This window comes from Cavia porcellus, unplaced genomic scaffold (genome assembly GCF_034190915.1).
Source record: "Cavia porcellus strain 051 isolate PalLab524CR breed Dunkin Hartley unplaced genomic scaffold, mCavPor4.1 scaffold_9, whole genome shotgun sequence".
In the NCBI taxonomy this organism is placed as follows: Eukaryota; Metazoa; Chordata; class Mammalia; order Rodentia; family Caviidae; genus Cavia; species Cavia porcellus.
This window is the reverse complement of record NW_026947492.1, coordinates 48,551,652-48,570,409: the sequence shown is the minus strand read 5'-3', so window position 1 is coordinate 48,570,409 and position 18,758 is coordinate 48,551,652. Positions and strand designations below refer to the sequence as shown.

General features: G+C 35.8%; 2 protein-coding genes across 8 annotated transcripts in view; one reads left to right on the top strand and one right to left on the bottom strand.

The window, feature by feature from the left end:
- Dlg2 (discs large MAGUK scaffold protein 2) overlaps positions 1-9,514 on the bottom strand; it is a 1,893,126-nt gene extending 1,883,612 nt beyond the window's left edge. For all 7 annotated transcript variants that reach the window (XM_063256338.1, XM_063256340.1, XM_063256341.1 and 4 more), the window contains exon 1: positions 9,347-9,514. In XM_063256338.1, coding sequence (XP_063112408.1) covers positions 9,347-9,365 — 19 coding nt within the window. In that variant the 5' untranslated portion in view covers positions 9,366-9,514. The remainder of the gene's footprint in view (positions 1-9,346) is intronic.
- A 1,674-nt stretch (positions 9,515-11,188) lies between these two features.
- Positions 11,189-18,429, top strand: Tmem126b (transmembrane protein 126B). Its single transcript, XM_003468516.5, has 5 exons — positions 11,189-11,376; positions 15,733-15,848; positions 16,437-16,627; positions 17,704-17,815; positions 18,105-18,429. Exons 1-5 carry the CDS (start codon positions 11,296-11,298, stop codon positions 18,286-18,288), a joined length of 684 nt encoding a protein of 227 aa, XP_003468564.2. The 5' UTR covers positions 11,189-11,295; the 3' UTR covers positions 18,289-18,429.
- Positions 18,430-18,758: the final 329 nt, after the last annotated feature.

The window sequence follows — 18,758 nt, the reverse complement described above, 5'->3', positions numbered from 1 at the left end:
ACAAAGTGCCAACACTGCAATTAAACCTGAATATGGACGTTTTAGTTTAGCAAAAATAATTCGTACATTTGGATCATTTGCTGACAGAGAGAACTCTGCATGCCCGCTGCAGTGCTCATGCTATAGGTTCACAACCACTGCTCTAGTCTGTCTGGCACCAAGGTCCATATTTATTATTTCATATTGCAATTTGGTTTCTTGAGAAAGAATCGTGGGGTTTTTTTACTATAATTGTCCATAATAATTATATTTTACCACCAACTCAAATTTAATATAGCTTAACAAACACTTATTGATCAGGATGTTACGCCTATTGAAACAAAAAGGTATTAGTATAAAATGGTAGCTTTATATTCCTCTTTTCAGATAATTCATTCTTTAAATTCTCTATAGAATTGCTGAAAAAAGAGAATGATATAGTAAATTGCTAAGTAAAATTGTCATTTAGATATATATTGAAATATGCATCACTCCAGTTGTAACAAACCAGAAAAAGATGAGGAAAATAAACAAAATTTGGAAAGCCAGGCATGGCAGTACATGCCTGAGATCCCAAAACTAAAGAGGGTTGTTACAAGTTTGAAGCAAGCAAGCCTTACTACATTGTCAGCTCAAGGCCAGTCTGAACTATATAAATGAGATCTTGTCTCCAAAAAAAAAAAGAGAGAGACAGAATTTAAATAGTAGGCAAAATGGCCAGACTTGAAGCAGATTCTGCAGACTGCACTCATGAATATATTCCATAGTTTTACAAATTATTCTCATATCTATAGAAAAGAAATAGTACCCAGCATAAATGTTAACATTATCTGGAAAAAAAAAAAAAAGACATGGCACGACATTTTCTATTTGTGATCAGATTGTCACTGCAATTTTCAGGCAAAGTTACTCCAGAAGTGACAAGGAAGCTAACCCCCTGTCACCAATGGAAAAGGATCTTGACCTTGAACATTACTTTCCCTCAGACATCCCTCCCCCCAAGAAAAGTATTCTGATGAGAAGTATCCCTGCAGTCCTTTCTTATTTATACGCTGTTACATGTTTGTACAAACTTTACTAGATTTAATCCTCCCAATAATCCTAAAAGATATTATTAGTACATTTATGTTTTAAAATGAAGAATTTAAAGCTCAATAAGTTTATGTTCTTTAGATAACTTAAGACAGCTAATGGCAGAGACTGGGTTTTAACCCTGGACTCCCTTCTCCACCATCATGTGAGCTATTTGTTCAAAGAACACCACACTTCAGAATGAAAAGAGCATTGGACAAGCTTCTGGTCCTAATTCTATCACTTACTAGCTTTATAAATGTGAAGTTCATATGTATATTTTTTACTGAGGAAAACAAACGACATATAAAGAAGGGGAAAGAGATATTAAAACCATTTTTAAAAAGGAAAGTGACTTTTACAAGAGCCACATGACACAGGTTACCACCAGGTGGCATCAATATAAGGCACATAAATTCTATTTTTCAGGTGGGAGATGAGCATTTGAGAAAGAAAGTTTTTTTTTTCTTTCCCTACATTTCACCATTTCCTTTCCTCTCATTCAATCAGATACTAGATTGATGTTATTACCTGTGGGGCAATATATGTCAGGACAGAAAAAGGGGATTTTTTAAGTTATTTCAGTTTTATTTTCCAAAAGCCTACACTGTCACAATAAGTTTGCTACAGAGATAAGAGTTGCTCAGATACAAGCAGAGTGACTTCTCATAGCCCTCGCTTGTCTAGAAAGAGATTTTTTCACATCTGAAAAACAAAACAAATAAACAACAACAAAGAGAGAATCTTCGAATTCCAAAACCGCAAAAATCTAGGATCTGCTTTCAGTGAGCCTTGCCTAGAAGGCAGCAAGACCACAGGAAAATGGGATCATAATGCACCCAGGTAAACAGAAACTCAGAAATCAGAAATTCTAGAAAGGAGTAGAATTCCATAACATGGAAGTAGCAAATCTCTGCCAGACCAGAAAAACCAGGTAGGCACAACGACTGCTACCTAAGAATCTGTAAGCTGCCATACACAGATGATCAACACCCAGAGTAGCCCTCCTCCCATTCCAGATGAAATGCTATCTTAACCCTAGTGAAAAACCTCGGATAGGAAATACAATCATTTTTTTTTCTTTTTCAGTTTTTATTTGTTATTAGTATATGCTGGCAGTACACTTGACTATATTCCTTATAGGGAGTTGGTACATGTAATACATCTCAATTCTTTATTCATCCTTCTCCTCCTTTATTTCCCCCTTCTCAATCTCTTGATTAGAATTGTTTTGTCTATTACTCAGTGTCTAAGACTAAAAATTAAATTTGCAACATGGACAAGAAATAGATATTTCTTATATACTTAAACTTACATGATTTCTGATCTTGTCCCTTCTTCTTATAGCCAGTCCTTCTATGTAGGGAGCAGCGTGACCACCCTGCTGCTGTCTCCCCGCCTCTCCTTTATATGGGCACATAGTGTGCCTACAACAACCATGATCCTCTCCTGCTCACGTCACGTTGTCACGTACACGGACGTGATGATGATCCATCAGAGATCACCCCGTAGCCTCTTCCTGTCCCACTGGCCCGCCCTTGCCCCATAAAAGCTGCAACCACTTCCTCAATAAACAAGACTTGATTGGACTTCCTCAACTTGTCTCCCTCTCGCTTTGTCTCTTGCTCTGTCTTTGTTAATCCCCGTTCCTCCTCCAGGTGGTTACCCCGTGGATTGACCCAAGGGCCGGTTCACTTCTAATTACTGGTCTACTTTTTTTCCCCATTGTATCACTATTATTGACAATTCAAAGCAAAGAAAATAATGACCTGAAACAGCATCTTACTATTCCCACATTGACTAATAAATTTCAACTTTTATATCTCATCTTAAATGTCCCTAAATAGGCTTGAATCATCTGACTCCATGACATAATATGTTAACATCACCAAACAACATCATAATTTCTTCCACAACTGTCTTACTAACAAATGTTATGTATCATAAAGGAAGAGACTAAATATCATTTGCCACTGAAAAACACACATCTGGCACAATACCTGAGCCATGGCAGATACGTAAAAAATTTTTTTAAATGACAAATGATTGATTGAATAAACAAATAAAGCTAATGTCTTAAATACATATATGACTTTACCATTTAAAATAATTTTAGTTTATTACCTATAAAAGATCTAAAATAGATTAAAATCTAATAGGTTCCTTCTGAGTCTTACCATACTTTTAATGTTAAAGACACCACCATGCTTCAAAATGAAAGCCCCTCCGCCAATAGAAGCCTCAGGATCTTATTCTAACAGAGTTAAGGCTTGGAAGGCTAGTGAGATGGTGTCATCAGAAGAAACAGGATGCAAAATCTTACCCATGGTCTTTGAAAGTTTAAATTTAATAATTCATTTTCACAGGATTACCTACCTTGTAATACATAATTCCTCTTATTTTAAAGCCCAAAATAAATGGGGTCAGGAGAACTGTTTCATAATAGAGGTGACTTGGCCATAATTCTTGAAATAGCTTCGAGAAACTTACTAAAAATTGAACCCATACAGAAAGCTTACTAGTTGGAATTCAGAATAACTGACTGGACAGAAGAGACTGAGTAAAACTCATGATCTTTTGCTGATGAAGCAACCTACATTGAGGTTACAAAGCCTTCATGTCTTAACTCCACAAATTCCGGAGCAGAAATTGTACCAACAGAACAGATCCCCTACCTCTAATAAAAAGAAAGGAAAAGATGTTATGATTTCAGCCTTATATTTAGAATATTTTATAATCATCAACATGATAATAGAAAATATTAAGAGATAAGAACACATAAAAATAATAATAATAATAATCTTAATAATAATAGTATGTGCATAGTTTAGTGAATAAAATGTTATATAATATGGGGGGGATAGTCATTGAGAAGCATGAATGAATTGAATATATTAATCTAATACTTTAAAAATTCAATTTTTTGTATACATCTCACTGAATAGACTTTCCCATCAAAAAGATAAGCAATAACAGGCCTAATGGAAAAATTAAATATTCTGTTATGAAGGAACTTGAGTAGTTTCATCTAAACGCAGAAGTTCACACATCTTATTGAATTAAGTAATTAGTACATCATTTTCATAATTTCCCAATACATGAATAAAATCAATTAACAGATTGCTTTACTTTTACCTCTACTGCTATTGTTCACTTCATGGCCTATACCTAATAGGTAGTTGGACACAAAAATATTATCTAATTTCTCTATCCAGAATACTGTCTCCATATGCCTCCTAGATTGATGAATATTTTCCAACATCAAGAATCTAAGGTTTTATCACAAAGAACCAACTGGAATTTCATCTTATTAAAAAGCTTTTGCACAGAAAAAGAAATCACTAACAGAGTGAAGAGACAACCCAAAATGTGGGGGGAAGTTTTGCCAGTTGTTCCTCAGACAAAGGCTTATTCTCAAGAATATATAAAGAACTCAAAAAAGACCCAAAACAATCAGACCTCCCAAATTTAAAGACCCAATCCAAAAATGGGCATCTGAGATGAACACACACCTCTCAGCTGAAGAAATACAAAGCAAATAAATATATGAAAACATGTTCAACATCACTGGTCATTTGAGAGTTGCAAATTAAACACTACAATAAAACACTGACATTCTACCTCATACCAGAAGGAATGGCTATTATCAAGAAAGGAACCAATAATAAATGCTAGATGGTCTGTGGAGGAACCCTTTTCCATTGTTAGCAGAAGTGTAAATTGGTGCAATCACTGTGAAAATCAGTGTGGAGAGTCCTCAAAAAACTACAATTGGAGGTCCCATTTGACCCAGCTATTCCCTTCTGGGGTATCTTCCCAGAAGAATTAAAAACATCATGCCACAGCAATATTATGTGCACCCATGTTTACATCCACACAATTTGTAATAGCAGGATCTTGAAAACAACCTAAATGTCCATCAACCAAAGAATAAATAAGAATATGATATTTTATATAATGGAGTACTATGCAGCCATAAAGAAGGATGAACTAAAAAAAAGGATGAACTTGAGACTTTTATAGGCAACTAGAGATCATGCTCATAAGTGAAATAAATCAGACTCACATGTATAAACATTTTATTATCTCCTTAGTGTGAACTGAAAGAAATTATATGTGTATATGTATATATAATATATGTATATATATATAAAAATTAAAATAGCTATACTACTGGTTTCTCTTAGTTTAGTGAAAAGAAAGGTTTGTGCTAATATTGTTTGGACAATTAAATGCAGATGTCTTGTACTCTGACTAACTAACTTAAAGATAACAATATGCAATGTATTAACCATTGTTATTCTCCAATTATCATACTTTGAAATTTTGTTTTTTATCTCTTTAAAATAATAATAATTTTTAAAAGTATCTATGGTTTTATGATTTCCAATAATCCTCACAATTAATGTCAAGATGACTGATTCAGAGGATTTTAAATCTTAAAAAAATCTTCAGTAAATTACTTATTTTACTTTAAGTTACAGAAATTGCAAACCTTTGATAACTATTTTTTATAATCTCTTTTCAGAAAATACAAGGCTTATCATTTTTGAGAGTTATTAGCCACAAGGGAAAAAATCTTTTCACTATCCACATATACCACTGGTATAGCAAATATGAAAGTTCAAATATGAATTTGGTAAAATATATGCAAAAGGGATATAAGAGCCACTTGGAACAGACAAAAAATTCAGACATAAAATTTCCCTTAATTTATTCTGGAAAAAATTTAAGTGTAAGAAGAGCTAGAAATGGGAAAAGTATATACAGGCAATGAGAGGCACATATAAATTATTGGGATACTACAAAAAAGAATTTAACCACAAAGCTTTGGAAACAAACATTGAAAGTAGAAAACTTCAGAGAAACAGATAAACAAAATGGTCCTACTATTCCTTCCACAGAGAGAAAAAATACAAAGACAGACAGAAATGGACACTTTTAGAAACTATACAAACAACCAAAAGTAAAGATATAAAAAACTGTGAGCCCCCAAAAATTTCAATTTCAAGGGTCATATAAACCCATAGATATATGATGGTATCATGTCTTACAATTCCATATAATATTTTTCAGTTCCTTTTAAAAATACAAAATTAAAACATATGACTGCAAATGACAGTGTTTCGTTTTCGGTAAACACTAAAAATTTGTTTATACATGCTCCATTATATCATCAAAAATGGCTGCAAAAACAATTCAAAGGAAATAGTGTTATAGTGATGTAAAAGAGGGAGGGTATAGAAAGTTAATATTTAAGATTAAGTATAGCTGTTTCAGCTGATCCAAGAGCATTTTAGACAGAAAATAAAGTTTAAAAGACACTTAGAAGATAACTAGTTGGACACGTTTTTAAAAGCAGAAGTGAAATGAACCTTTATCTTTTGCAATGACTTTTTCATATATTTAATGACAAAAAATATTCAAAAATGAAATCAGGTTGTACTAAAAACTTCTGTTGAAACCCATTCTATCATTAAAGCAGCAGCTTTCTGTTGAAAATATAGAGGACACAAAAGCTTTTTGGTTGTTGTATTGACTCAGTATAAAATCATGTCAGTTTAATTCAAGATGCCTTAATGAAATAACCTTTTACAATCCACTAATCTTGCATCATATTAGAGAAGGCTAATCTTGGATTAGCTTTAAATTTTCACAAAATAAAATGCCTTATTGTTCTAAAGGAATTGGAAGCAAATCAAGTCACTTTACAAATAGAAAGACCATGAGATGGAAAGGAGAGAAGACCAGGAAGGGAAGAGAAAGTAAAAATAATTAAGATGAGCTTGTGTGTATGTGCCAACTCCTCATGATAACCGTAAACATTATGTACTGCAAACATGTACTAGTAAAAAAACAATGAAATAACAATAGTTGGAGGAAAAGGTGGTTATTCTAGATAACAGACCCTTGAGGGTAGGGGAGCTTTTGAGACAAAAAATCTGTATCAGGGAAATGAAAGTCTTCCCCTGACAAAACTGAGACCTGCAGAAATGTGAAGGGAGTGTAAAGCAAAAGATCACTTTTCAAGTGTAGTTGTCTCAGAGCTGATCCAAGAGTAATCAAGAAGAGTAGCTGGAGATTGGTTTGGTGAGATTTAACACTCGTTCCCATTTCCCACCACAGTTGCATGTTATCAATCACAGGAAGGCTGGCTCTTCCATGACGTAAGTCTGTGTTAAACTCCAAAATATTTGTTTTTCATATAGAAACAAATACAGTAAGTACATGAAGATAGTAAGATTAGCCAATAAAAGATATAATGTACAACTTGTTTGGTTAGTTATATATAGTATTCAAAATATATATCTTGATGCTAATGATTTTAAAAACTAAAAATAAATAATTTCTGTAGGTTAGTTCATAAAGTGAAGTACATAAGGCATATGTTTTATTATTGTATTATACAGTACAAATATATATTTGTTTTGCAAAGTAGAATTTGTTTGTGGTTCTTCTGAAAATTTGTCTTTTAGGGGAGTTTTTTTAAAGTGTTCATCACATAGTTCAGGCTGGCTTTGAACTTGCAAACTGATCCTCCTGCTTCAGCTTCCTGAGTGCTGGGATTACAGGCATATACCACAATAACCAGCTTCTTTTGAGATTTTGATGTATTATGTCAATCCATTGTTAAAGACAGAAGAGAAGGGAAAAGAAAAGAAAGGAAAGGAAGGATGTATCTATAATACTTTTTCATAACATTTTAATTTTCAAAAATATGTCACCAATTGCTGTAACAGTTCCTGTAAAGGTATAAACTTTTAAGCAGCTCAGTCTATTGGTTTTGGAAACCTTAGTTTTCCCTTAGTTAAATTACACCAATAAAATCAGTTGTGCTTCCTCCACTTCCTTCCCACATATCCCTTGCATCCCTTTTTCTTTTTCCCCTCTTACTGTCACTCCCTCTATCTCTCTCCTTTTCTTTCTCTCACACACAAATACACAATGTATTTAATTAATTTAATTTAACTCAATTTTATTATTAGTCCAAAATAATACAGTAATTTTAAAATGGACTACCTAGAGAAATGGTAGAAATAGTAAAACAAAACCACTGAGTTAAATAAATTAAAGAACTATACTCTCCAAACACTACTGTTCCAGATAAATAAACTGTGTCCAGATAAATAAACTGCGGATAAGCTGTGGGTTCTAAAGTCTCAGCAAGTTTACTTCTTCAGTGGTATTACATGGAGCAGTGAGGAAGAAAACAATCCCATATTGGAAGTCCAGTGGGCAAAAAGCACAATTCTTAGTATTTAAAATGTTTTTTTGTACCACCGTTCCTTTCTACACTACCTGCTTGGATAAAAGCATCTCCTTGATCAAAATTGCTCTCAATACATCTTCCAAATCCACAGGTAGAGGATTAAACACCATGCAGAGCCAGGATATACTTTAACATAGAGCTGAGGCTCTGGTTTCAGGTTGTAACAACTCATATGACTGAACAGTTTGGGTCTATGTTAGCCAAGTATTGTAGAGTTCAATGTGGTTGGTATAAATTTTGATTCAGAACTATACAGAAGTTCTTTATAACCTCATTCTTCCATATCAGGTTTAAAAAATTTGATTTCACCAGACTCTTTTCAAATAAATTAACCTGGAGTAAATGTAAAGGCTAAATTAAACCCCTAGAATCTAGCCTATCATAAACTATTTCAGAAATTCACTGACTCTTGATTATTTCTGAGCAATAAAAGTTGTGGGAGAGAAAAAACAAGTGTACACCTCTATCAGAAAATGTACTAAATAACGCATGTACAGTATCCAAAAAAATCACATTACCAAAGTTATACTTTATCACAAAAGTGAAGATTTACCCTAGACTAAAACCAAACATGAAATCTATTTTAATCAAAAGATTTATGGTAAAGCTATAAATTTCCAGTATCAACAAAATTACTTTTACAATTATGTAACTAGCTCAGTTAATATTAAACCCTCAGGGAAGAGCTCTATTGTACAAGTTTCTTTGTAAAAGACTATTTGAAAGTAAGTTTTAACAAGGTAAGAAAACAAGATAAAGATACCAAATCTATAGGACTGAATCTATCCTCATTACAAATGGTGATACAGTCTGATTTATGAAATTATAAATGTCTACAAATACTATAGTCTTATTGCATTTTACTGTAGCAAAACAATACTACTGAATGATATAAAACTTAAAACATATTATCACAATAAATATCACCTCAAATCCAGGCAAAGTTTTACTCTCCAACGGAATGCAATTGAAAGTACAAATAAAGAACCAAGAAAACAAAAAACCATCTACTAGGACATAGCCCACCTTTCTTCTTGATTGGCATTCTTGGGTCTTCCCACTGCCACAGGACTCAAGATCTCTTTTCAAATCTCTGCGGGCTCCAGCTGGATTGAGGCCACAAGCTAGGTAACTGTTGCGAACCACTTTACTGTTCAGTTTTTAAATCCAAGCTGAGTCTTCTCTTTAAAAAAAAAAAATGATATGTTTCCCTAACTAAACTTTGTATTGCCCACAAAGTAGAGAGAAAAATAACTTTCGAGCTTTTTCAAGTTTTTCAATTTTTATAAAATGTTATTTTGTTTTTTTAGAAGCAGAGAAAATTACTGAGCATAGAAAACGTTAAAATTCTTCAGGCAGCAACATTTTTGGAAGCCCAATGTCTAACTCAATTAAGGCACAACTCAGATTTAGACAGCTGTGTCACTACTACTATATACATGATCAAATTCAATGATGAAATGGTTGATGAGTAAAATCTTCAATTATTAGAGAAAAATTAATTCTTTCCTTCAAAAAATACTTTTAAAAGTCTCTTTGACTCAGGTCTTTAAAAAGGTGCAGAAGTTTGAACAATTTTGTGGGGTAGAACAGAGACTTAAAGGCCCCTTTCCATTTAATGAACCAGAAGTTCCGGTCTCACCCCCTCAGTAAAACAGGATCCAGCTTGCTGTCAATTTCATTTTTTTCTTCTGTGCTCTCCAAGCCCAGAAGGCTTGATCCTTAATGCCTCTCTGTTCTGATCCTCCTATGTATTAACCAAGAGGATTGAAAAGAAAGCAATCCCTTGGCTTGGAGACATTAAAGTGACAGTGCTACTCAATGGGCACTTGATGCAGGATGAGTTGACGAAGCAGATTTCTTCACACTGGAGTCATTCACATCAAGCTATCTCTTCGCATCCAGCAGCTCCCTATCCGGTGAGGAAAAACACTGAGACTGACGAGAGGAGAAACCAAACCTTTCCCCAAAGGTGTTTTCAGAGATGCTGTAGTAGTAGTAGGCATGCATAAGCTATGAAAACGGTCTGCGATTTCCTAAGAGTGCAGTTGTTTAGCTTCCACATCCACCCTTTCTCTCAATCTCTCTTCAAACTACCCACCTTCCTTTTGCAGAAAGGACAAGACATCTCTGTGCCACCGCTGGCCACCCCTGCCCACACCCCGATCTTATACAGAAGAGCACTAAAATGTCCTGCACCCTCCACGCGATGAAGTGTTTCCTCAGGCAGGAGAAACAGCAGCACTAGAAATTATATAACTCTCGAATTTGGCTTCTGTAAGACACGGAGACTGGAGGGTCGGGGGTGGCCAGTCTGGAGGCACTGCCGGGCACTGAACGTGCACAAAAGCGCGCCAGGCCTCCTCGAGCGCCCTCCGCCCGGAAACGCTGGCAGACAAGGGGGTCTTCCCGGGGTGAGGATTCCTCTCCGGTCCCTTTGCAGGGAGGGCGAAAGGACGGAATATGAAGGCACTAAAGACTGGGAGAGAAGGGTAGGCGGGGAGAAGGGGTGCTCAGACAGCGCTTGGGCGGAGGGCTGGGGGCTCTGAGGAGACAAAAACCAGAGCGTTAAACACATAGACCAGGGGGACGGGCAAGCTCCTCGGGGCATGAAAGGGACGAACAGCCCGCGCCCCGCTCCCGGGCTGCCCGGAGGAGAGGAAGGCGGGCAGCCGCGTTCCGGAGCTCGAACCACCCCAATCCCCTCAGGTTGGAAGGCGACGGAGCGCGGGTGACTAACAGAAAGGGGAGGAAACCTACTGGCAAGGGGGCGGGGCCACGGGGCGCCTGGATTTCCTGGAGGCCAATGAGCAGCAGTCATTTCTAGACGCTGTGCCCAATCTCAGGCTGGATGGAGGGCGCGGCTTTTGACTGGGTTGGGGCGGGCCCTGTGAGGGCCGGAGGCTAGAGCCCTCAGCAGGCTCCTCTAGGGAGTTCTGGGTTCCCGCCCGTCCGCGCATCAGGTGACCTACAAGATGGCGGCGCTCAGGCGGGACCCTGGAGTAGACCTGAAGGATGCAAGGATGGTGCCCGGGGGAGCTGAAGAAGCTCACGAGGTAGGAGAAAACGTGGGATGACATGGACCGTGATTTCTGGAACCTGAAAGTGTGGCCAACTTGTCTGAGATGATGCACGTAAACGAAATCATCAACTAAAAAGAACAGTCCCAAGTCTATGCAGGGCTTACATCAAGTCCCCAGTTGAGAGGGGAAGGAAGCAGACAGAAAATAGGCTTGCATTCTGTTGCTTCCGGACCTTTGTACAGGTCTTTCCTTCGGTTAGGAATATTTTCCTGTCCCTCTCAATTTGCACCAAATTTCCTTCTTTAAAATACTCGTTTTAATGTCGCTTCTCAGATTGTGGCTAGTTTCATTTTTATTTTTTAGTAACACCTTCATTCTATCTTTAAATTTCTGGCATTTGTCCTGACTTTCCTCTAGTTTGTGGGTTCCTGAACACACTGGCTATATCTTCATTAATTACCCAGAGGTCCTGCATACACCAGGTGCTCAGTAAATGATGTGAAAATGTTGACATCAGATGAAATAAGAAACATAATGCACAAAAAGAAAAAAGTCAGAACATGCAGACTATGAATCTACGTAAATCCGCTCTTAATGGTATGAGTGTGGTTAACAGCTGAGTGCCCTTGAACTAATTTTTAGATGAAACGTTGGCTGCTGAGGGGAGTAGCTTAGGAGTAGAGATGTTGTCTAGTATGCAAGAGGCCTTGGGTTTGATCTTCAAGACAAAAAATCGTTCAGAAAGTATGTGGTGTGTCTTCTTAAATAAGAAGACGAAAGAAAACAGTAATACTCTACTGTCTTGTAAAGACTAAGGTTCAATAAATATTTGTCTTATTTTATTTCAGTATTTACTGTCCTGTAGTAAGAATCCTGAGTTTTTCCTCTTCTACAGAGCTAAGGATGTACACTAAGTAGGTGATGTTATAAGACATTGATCACAGCAGAACAAAAATGTATTTAAGTTTTCTGGTTGTTTATTATGTTGATATCTGCTTTCACAGTAAGCTAAATGGGTTAGTTGCGACCTCTCCTTTAGTTATTACACCCTCTTCTCTTCCATTTGGCATTTGGACAATAGGGAAAAACAAAAGATTGTAATTTGTGGCTTTATGCCTTTTTTCCCCCATTCTCAGATGTTTTAAAGATTTAAGTGGCTTAACTACAGTCCCACAGTGATGCAGGAAAAAAAAACTTACCTATTATTACTAACTGTATAAGTCCTTAGTGAAGTTCAAAGGATCTACATACCTTTCTGTGTGTTAATCACACATGTTGTGAATGAATGGATTTTTTATTAACTAGTTAAAGGTGTATCCATGAACTAAAATAGCAGAAATCCTTGGTGCTAATGAAGCGCAGGTTCTAGACCTCACCCTATTCCTATTGAACGCAATATCTCAGATGAAGTTCAAAAAAATGTATTTCAAAAAAATGCTGGACCAGGTATATAGCTCAGTGGCATAATCGCCTGCCTGGCAAGTGCAAGGTCCTAAGTTTGACCCCTGGTACAAAAAAAATCCAAAAAATGTTTCATGTGATTCATGTTTACACTAAAGACTGAGAACCACTACTGGTATATGCCTTAATACCTAATCTACTCTAATCCACTTGCTTAGGGTTCCTGAAATTTGAGATTTGGCATATGACCTTGACTATAAAAGTTGTTGGAATGAAGATTGGTGTAATCTGTGAAGGTCCTTAGATTTTATATTGTTATTGACTAATCAGAAGTATAAATTGAAAAGCTTTGAACTTTGCATAAATAGATCTTTTACTTACTGACCTAGTAAGTGAACATTTGCAACCACAAACTTAGATTTGAAAGAAATGTCCATATTTGTGTTTAAATGAAATTAGATACAACTCTCAAACTCCATAATGCCAAAGTGGCAAAAGATAAAAGAAATGTTAAGACTTCTCACAGTGACCCAGAATCTTACCTAGATCAAATCCTTAGAAAGGAGGTGAGACTCTGAAGTTTTTATTTGTTCCTTTTTTTTTTTTTTAAACCTCACTGGTTTTTATAAGATGCTACTGGCCAACCTCTTACGGGTTCTTTAATGTCTTCAATGTTGGCAGTGGTCTACTCATCACACTTGAAATCTGAAACACAGGAACCTTCAATCCCTGTAACCCAGTGCCATAAATCAAGGCTCTGTGGTATACCACATACCCATTTCTGACCAAGGCCCTGCTTCTGTGTGCGGTGCTGCTAAAGAACTGAATGCATAACATATTTTAACCAATGTACATATAATCTGCTGCCTCTTTCCAGGCTAGAGTGGTGCTTATCTCTGATTTTCTCTTATTTTTCTCCAAAGTAATCCCTGCTCTAACCTCTCCAGGAAATTCAGTGTAATCTCCAAACTGATCTTTGTCTTTTATGAGACAGAACAAAGGTACAGGAGGTAAAGACTGGTTACTTTCTTAAAAAGACTAGAAAAAACTATACTAAATACAAAGACTTTATCAGAATCTCAGTAAGTTTACCTTCAATACTAAGTCCTAATGTAAGTCAGATTTTCAGAACTTGGCTTTTCTCTTCTGTAAAAATAAAGGTGATCCTTATCCTACCTTACTGTAGGACTCAAAGCTGTTTGTAACATTTAATAAGACTCAGTAAATGTTGATAAGGTCATTCACTTCAAATATTTGAAAACAGATGACATGGTACTGGATATATTACTAGACTCCAAATGATTTTTAATCTGAATCTGTATAATTTTATAAGGTTTTGTTTAATATTAATAACATTATTATGCTTTGGATGTAGAATGTCCCTTAAAAGTCTCATGTGTTCAGAGAGGTAGGGCATTTGGAAGGTGACTGGAACCTGGGAGCATTACACTTACCAGTTGATTCTAAAGAAGTGGATACCTTCCTCCCCAGCTCTTCCTTTTCCTTTCTGCTTCCTGGATGCCATAGGTTGAGCACCTTTTTCTATTGACATAAACCTTTCCCTTCCTGTATCTGCCTTGAGATTAGCCAACCATAGATTGCAACTGTAAGCCAAAAATAGTTCTATTTTCCTTTAAATTGTGTGTTGGGTATTTTGTCCCAGTGATAGGAAAGTAAAACCAAAATTAGTACCAGAGAAGTGGGGGTGTTCCTATAACTTTACCTGGCCATATTGTTTAGAAGCCTTGTAGGAGGGTTTTAGAAAGATTTGGAAATTACTGTAAACTAAGCTTGATGGGAGTTTGTTGCGGTTTGTTTGGTTGGTTTTTTTGTTTGTTTTTTGGGGTTTTGTTTTGTTACTGGGAATCAAATTTATAACTTTGTGCTTTCCAGGCAGGCACTTATGCTGCTGAACTGTATCCCCAGCCCCTTGATGTGAGATTCTTGTCAGACTTCAGAAGACCAGAATGCTGACAAGGATGCAGGCAGTAAAGGCTGAGGAAATTTTAAAGTAGTCTAAAATTCAGGCTATGGGATGGGTATTGGTGGCTACTTTTAGCCAGATCTACAGTAAAAATCAGGAGCAAAAAGCCCAAATGAAAAGTTTGTGGTTTCATCTAAAAGGAAATGCCTGTTAAGGAGAGTGTGGTTGCTGAAAAGATTGTAAAAAAAAAAAAAAAAAGCCAAGTTCCTTGGTATCAAGACTTGAAGGCATCTCACGAATCATCAAAACCCAACTCATTCCAGATTCAAGGGTACAAAACAGTGAAGCTTTTTTTTGAATGGAGAGCCCTTAGAGCCCCTGTTTGAGAAGGGATGCTGGGGTTTTTTGTTGTTCAGGATTTATTTCACAGTGTTGAGTCATTCAGGCACTCAGAAGGCTCTTCATCTATGATCCAAGGGGCCTGGCTACTGTTTGAGCTGTGAAACCATCTAAGTATCATCCATATGCTACTGATTTTTCAGGTATGTGGCATGCAGGAATTGCGAGGTCAGGAAAGTTTCCATCCAGATTTAAGAAGATGGTCTGGAGACTAGGCTGTGTGCCCAAGAGGCAGTGCATGAACTGTGAGAGTGAAGCCAAAAGTGTAGTGACCTCAGGAAGTTGGAGATGGCAGGAATGTGGAACATGTACCGAGAAAAGTCACAAGCAGTCACAAGTGGAGCCACCCCAAGAAAGAGGTCATATGGGCTGGAACTGGCAATAGAAATAGGGGCAGCCAAGTCCTTCGTAGCTCACATCTCACCACTACTTTCCTAGGATGCTGGATATAGAGATTCGATGTTAGTCCTGCGGGATTTCAGTGATATTTTGGTCTGATTCCTTTCTATTCTTCTATCCCTTCTTTGTGAAATGGTAATGTTTACCTTGTGCTACTATATTGGAAGTATTTAACTTTCTTTTTTTATTTTTACAGGGATTCATGACTAAGAGAACTAAACATGTATCTAAGTAACTAAGATGGCTGTGGAATTTTGTTTTTCCAGGGGATGAAGACAGCAACATTTGCACACACTCAACTCAGTCCTTCTCTAAGAGATGCAAAATTCAGAATGATCATTGAAAACATAGAAAAAAAATTTGAGTATCTTCGAAGAGACAAGTAAGAGACATACCCAGACTAGAAGTTAATAACTTTATTTGGAGATCCTTTCTATTGCCATTGTTTCTTAGGATTTAGATATGAATCAAAATAAGTAAAAAAGGATTTATCATATTTCTTGTGGTGAAGTTTGATGAATCATGAACAAATTAAATTTGTCTAGGCTAATTAAGAAATAATTATTTTCTAGACATCCTAACGAAATGTAGACACCTTTTTTCCAGATGGCTTTATTCAAATTAATTCTTTTAGCAAACAAAGATATTCTTGGAAATGGCCCTCATAAAATTTGGATTCATTTCTTTATATCCACAAAAGAGTTCCATCTTATAAGTGCTCTAAATATTCTCCAGAAGAAAACCATATCCTCCAATTAGATTACAAGTTCTATGATGGTAGAATTTGTTTGTTTTTCTTTGCTTTAGCTTTGTTCATTGCCTCATCCTTGGTACTTATGAAATATCTTTCACATAAAAAGTGCTCAAAAAATCTTTGATGCTGAGCACATACATAATGACAACTGCTAAGGAAAGACTGTATCTAGTACAATAATATATTAAACTTAATTTTATTGTTTTTTTCTATTAGGGCTTTCCTACCTGGACCAGTATTCTTTGCAGCATCAGCTAGTCTCTCTGGAATATTGGCAAACTTTATTTTGAGACACTGCTTCAAAGTTAAACATGATGTTTTGAAGACATATGCATCATTAACTGCTCTTCCATTTTTGTCTACCATAGTTACTTATAAGTTCTTTGTAACTGATGCTTTGTATTCAGGTAAAATTTAAATTCATTAACATGTAATGTGGTTATTTCTAAGGGTAGTTACTTACCAATGTATGCTAATAATCCCTAACCTTTGTATGTTGCTTTGATACTTACAAGCACCTTTACATAAATTTTTCTGTTTGATCCATGCAACAGCCCTGATCAAGCAGAGCGGGTAATATTGTCCCTTTTTTACAGATAAACCACCAAAACTGAGGCATATTCAAGTAATGAGAAACAGCATGCTGTATTGAGAAAAAAGCAGGTTTTAGCATGCTAAACATATGATTTTAAATCCTACTTCCTGCTACTTAAAAGTTTTGTAACACTAAAAAAAAGTGTAACACTGGACAAGTTGTTTAATCTCTGAGCCTCAGTTGTCTTATCTATGAATTAGGACTAACAAGATATTCTTCACAGGATTGTTGTAAGAATTAAAAGATGGTGTGTATTAAATGCCTAACACAGTGTCTTTCATGTTATGGACTTCTCTTGTTATTTCCAGACTTCTCACCTTAGCTTAAGTTTTACAACTAGCAATTGATGGAACCTTTAGTCTCTGTTTATTCTCCAAGTCTGTGCTGAAATATTCCTTCCCTATGGAAACTTTCTCTGGGTCCTTCATAAAGGCTGTGTCTAGATACATTCTCTGAAGACTACCCCCAAAGCATTGTATACACTTATAATTATTTTTTTAATATTTGTCTAATGTCTTTCTTCCCTGGTTTACTGGCCAGAAAGTCTCTTTAATGTTCTACTGGGTCCCTAACACATAGCTGACACATAGTAGCCAATACATGTATTTAACCTAGAATCCAGATAATCTAGTCAGCTAATTTAGTAGTATTGTGGAATTGCTTCTACAAGCATGTAAGAGTTAATTATCCATATGATAAGGTATAATAAAAGCATTTTGAAACAAGGTACCTAAAGCCTGTTATATACCATAGACTGTGAATTTCTAATATTCTTCTATTATACTGTGGCTGAAGATGGTATAAAAAACTATTCTTTGAGGCACAACATTGTCTTTATAGTTCTTACCCTGAATTTTAAAGGGAGCTAAATTTTACTTTTGTTTGTAGATCATATAAGCAAGGAAAATTGTGTCCTGAGAAGTTCACTAGTTGGCCTAGTGTGTGGTGTTTTATATCCCAGTGGTTTGGCTTTTTCTAAAAATGGACGCTTAGCAGTCAAGTAAGTCTCTATTTATTCCCTTTTTTCCTTTCCTTTCCTTCCTTTTTTTTAGGTTAATAAACTCTATTCTTTAGATATGTATATATAGTCAAATATAAAAACAGTAGTTTGGTATTCCAAAAAGCTGACATTTAATTTTTTGCTATCTACATAATAAACCTATGATAGAAATTACGATTATTTTTAGGAGAAAACGGTGAACTTTGATAGAATATATATCCAGGAGAATGATTAGCTCTTCTTATAGAATATATATTCAGGAAAATGATTAACTGTTTTTCCTTTTTAGGTATCATACTGTTCCACTGCCACCAAAAGGAAGGGTTTTCCTTCATTGGCTCCTGCTTTGTCAAACACAAATAAAAGCAATGGTAATTCCTATAATACTTCTGACACAATTTGGAATACTTAATGGCCTACAGCAGTATGCAATATATGAAAATACATATAAGAAAACTGTACCTGAAGATTGAAGAATCTGTGGACACTAATTCAACAGTATATGTTTATATGATGAGGACTGACACATTGCTGAAACAGTAAAAATATTTTGCCTGGTATGTAGCAGATAATAAATAGTAATTTAATAAATACAAATGCTAAACAAATACAAATTTCATCTTTCTTTCTTCACTATATGTGGAAATGGGCTTAGGACCTGAGGTCTGATTTATAGTCATACATTGATTCCTGGAACATTTACGGCTTGCTTGCTATGTCTCAAGTACTATATTACACATAATAAGAAATGGTCTTAGCCAGAAAGAATTATCAACTTGGAAAAGGAATATAAAATGTGAACATACAATATCAGAGAGTTTGAGATATAAATGCATAATTTGAGGGCTCTGAGAATGTGGCTATTAAGTACTTAGAAGGGGAAATTACGGGGAAAATAACATGAAGTTAATTCTGAAGGAAGAATTAAAAGTTCACAAGAAAG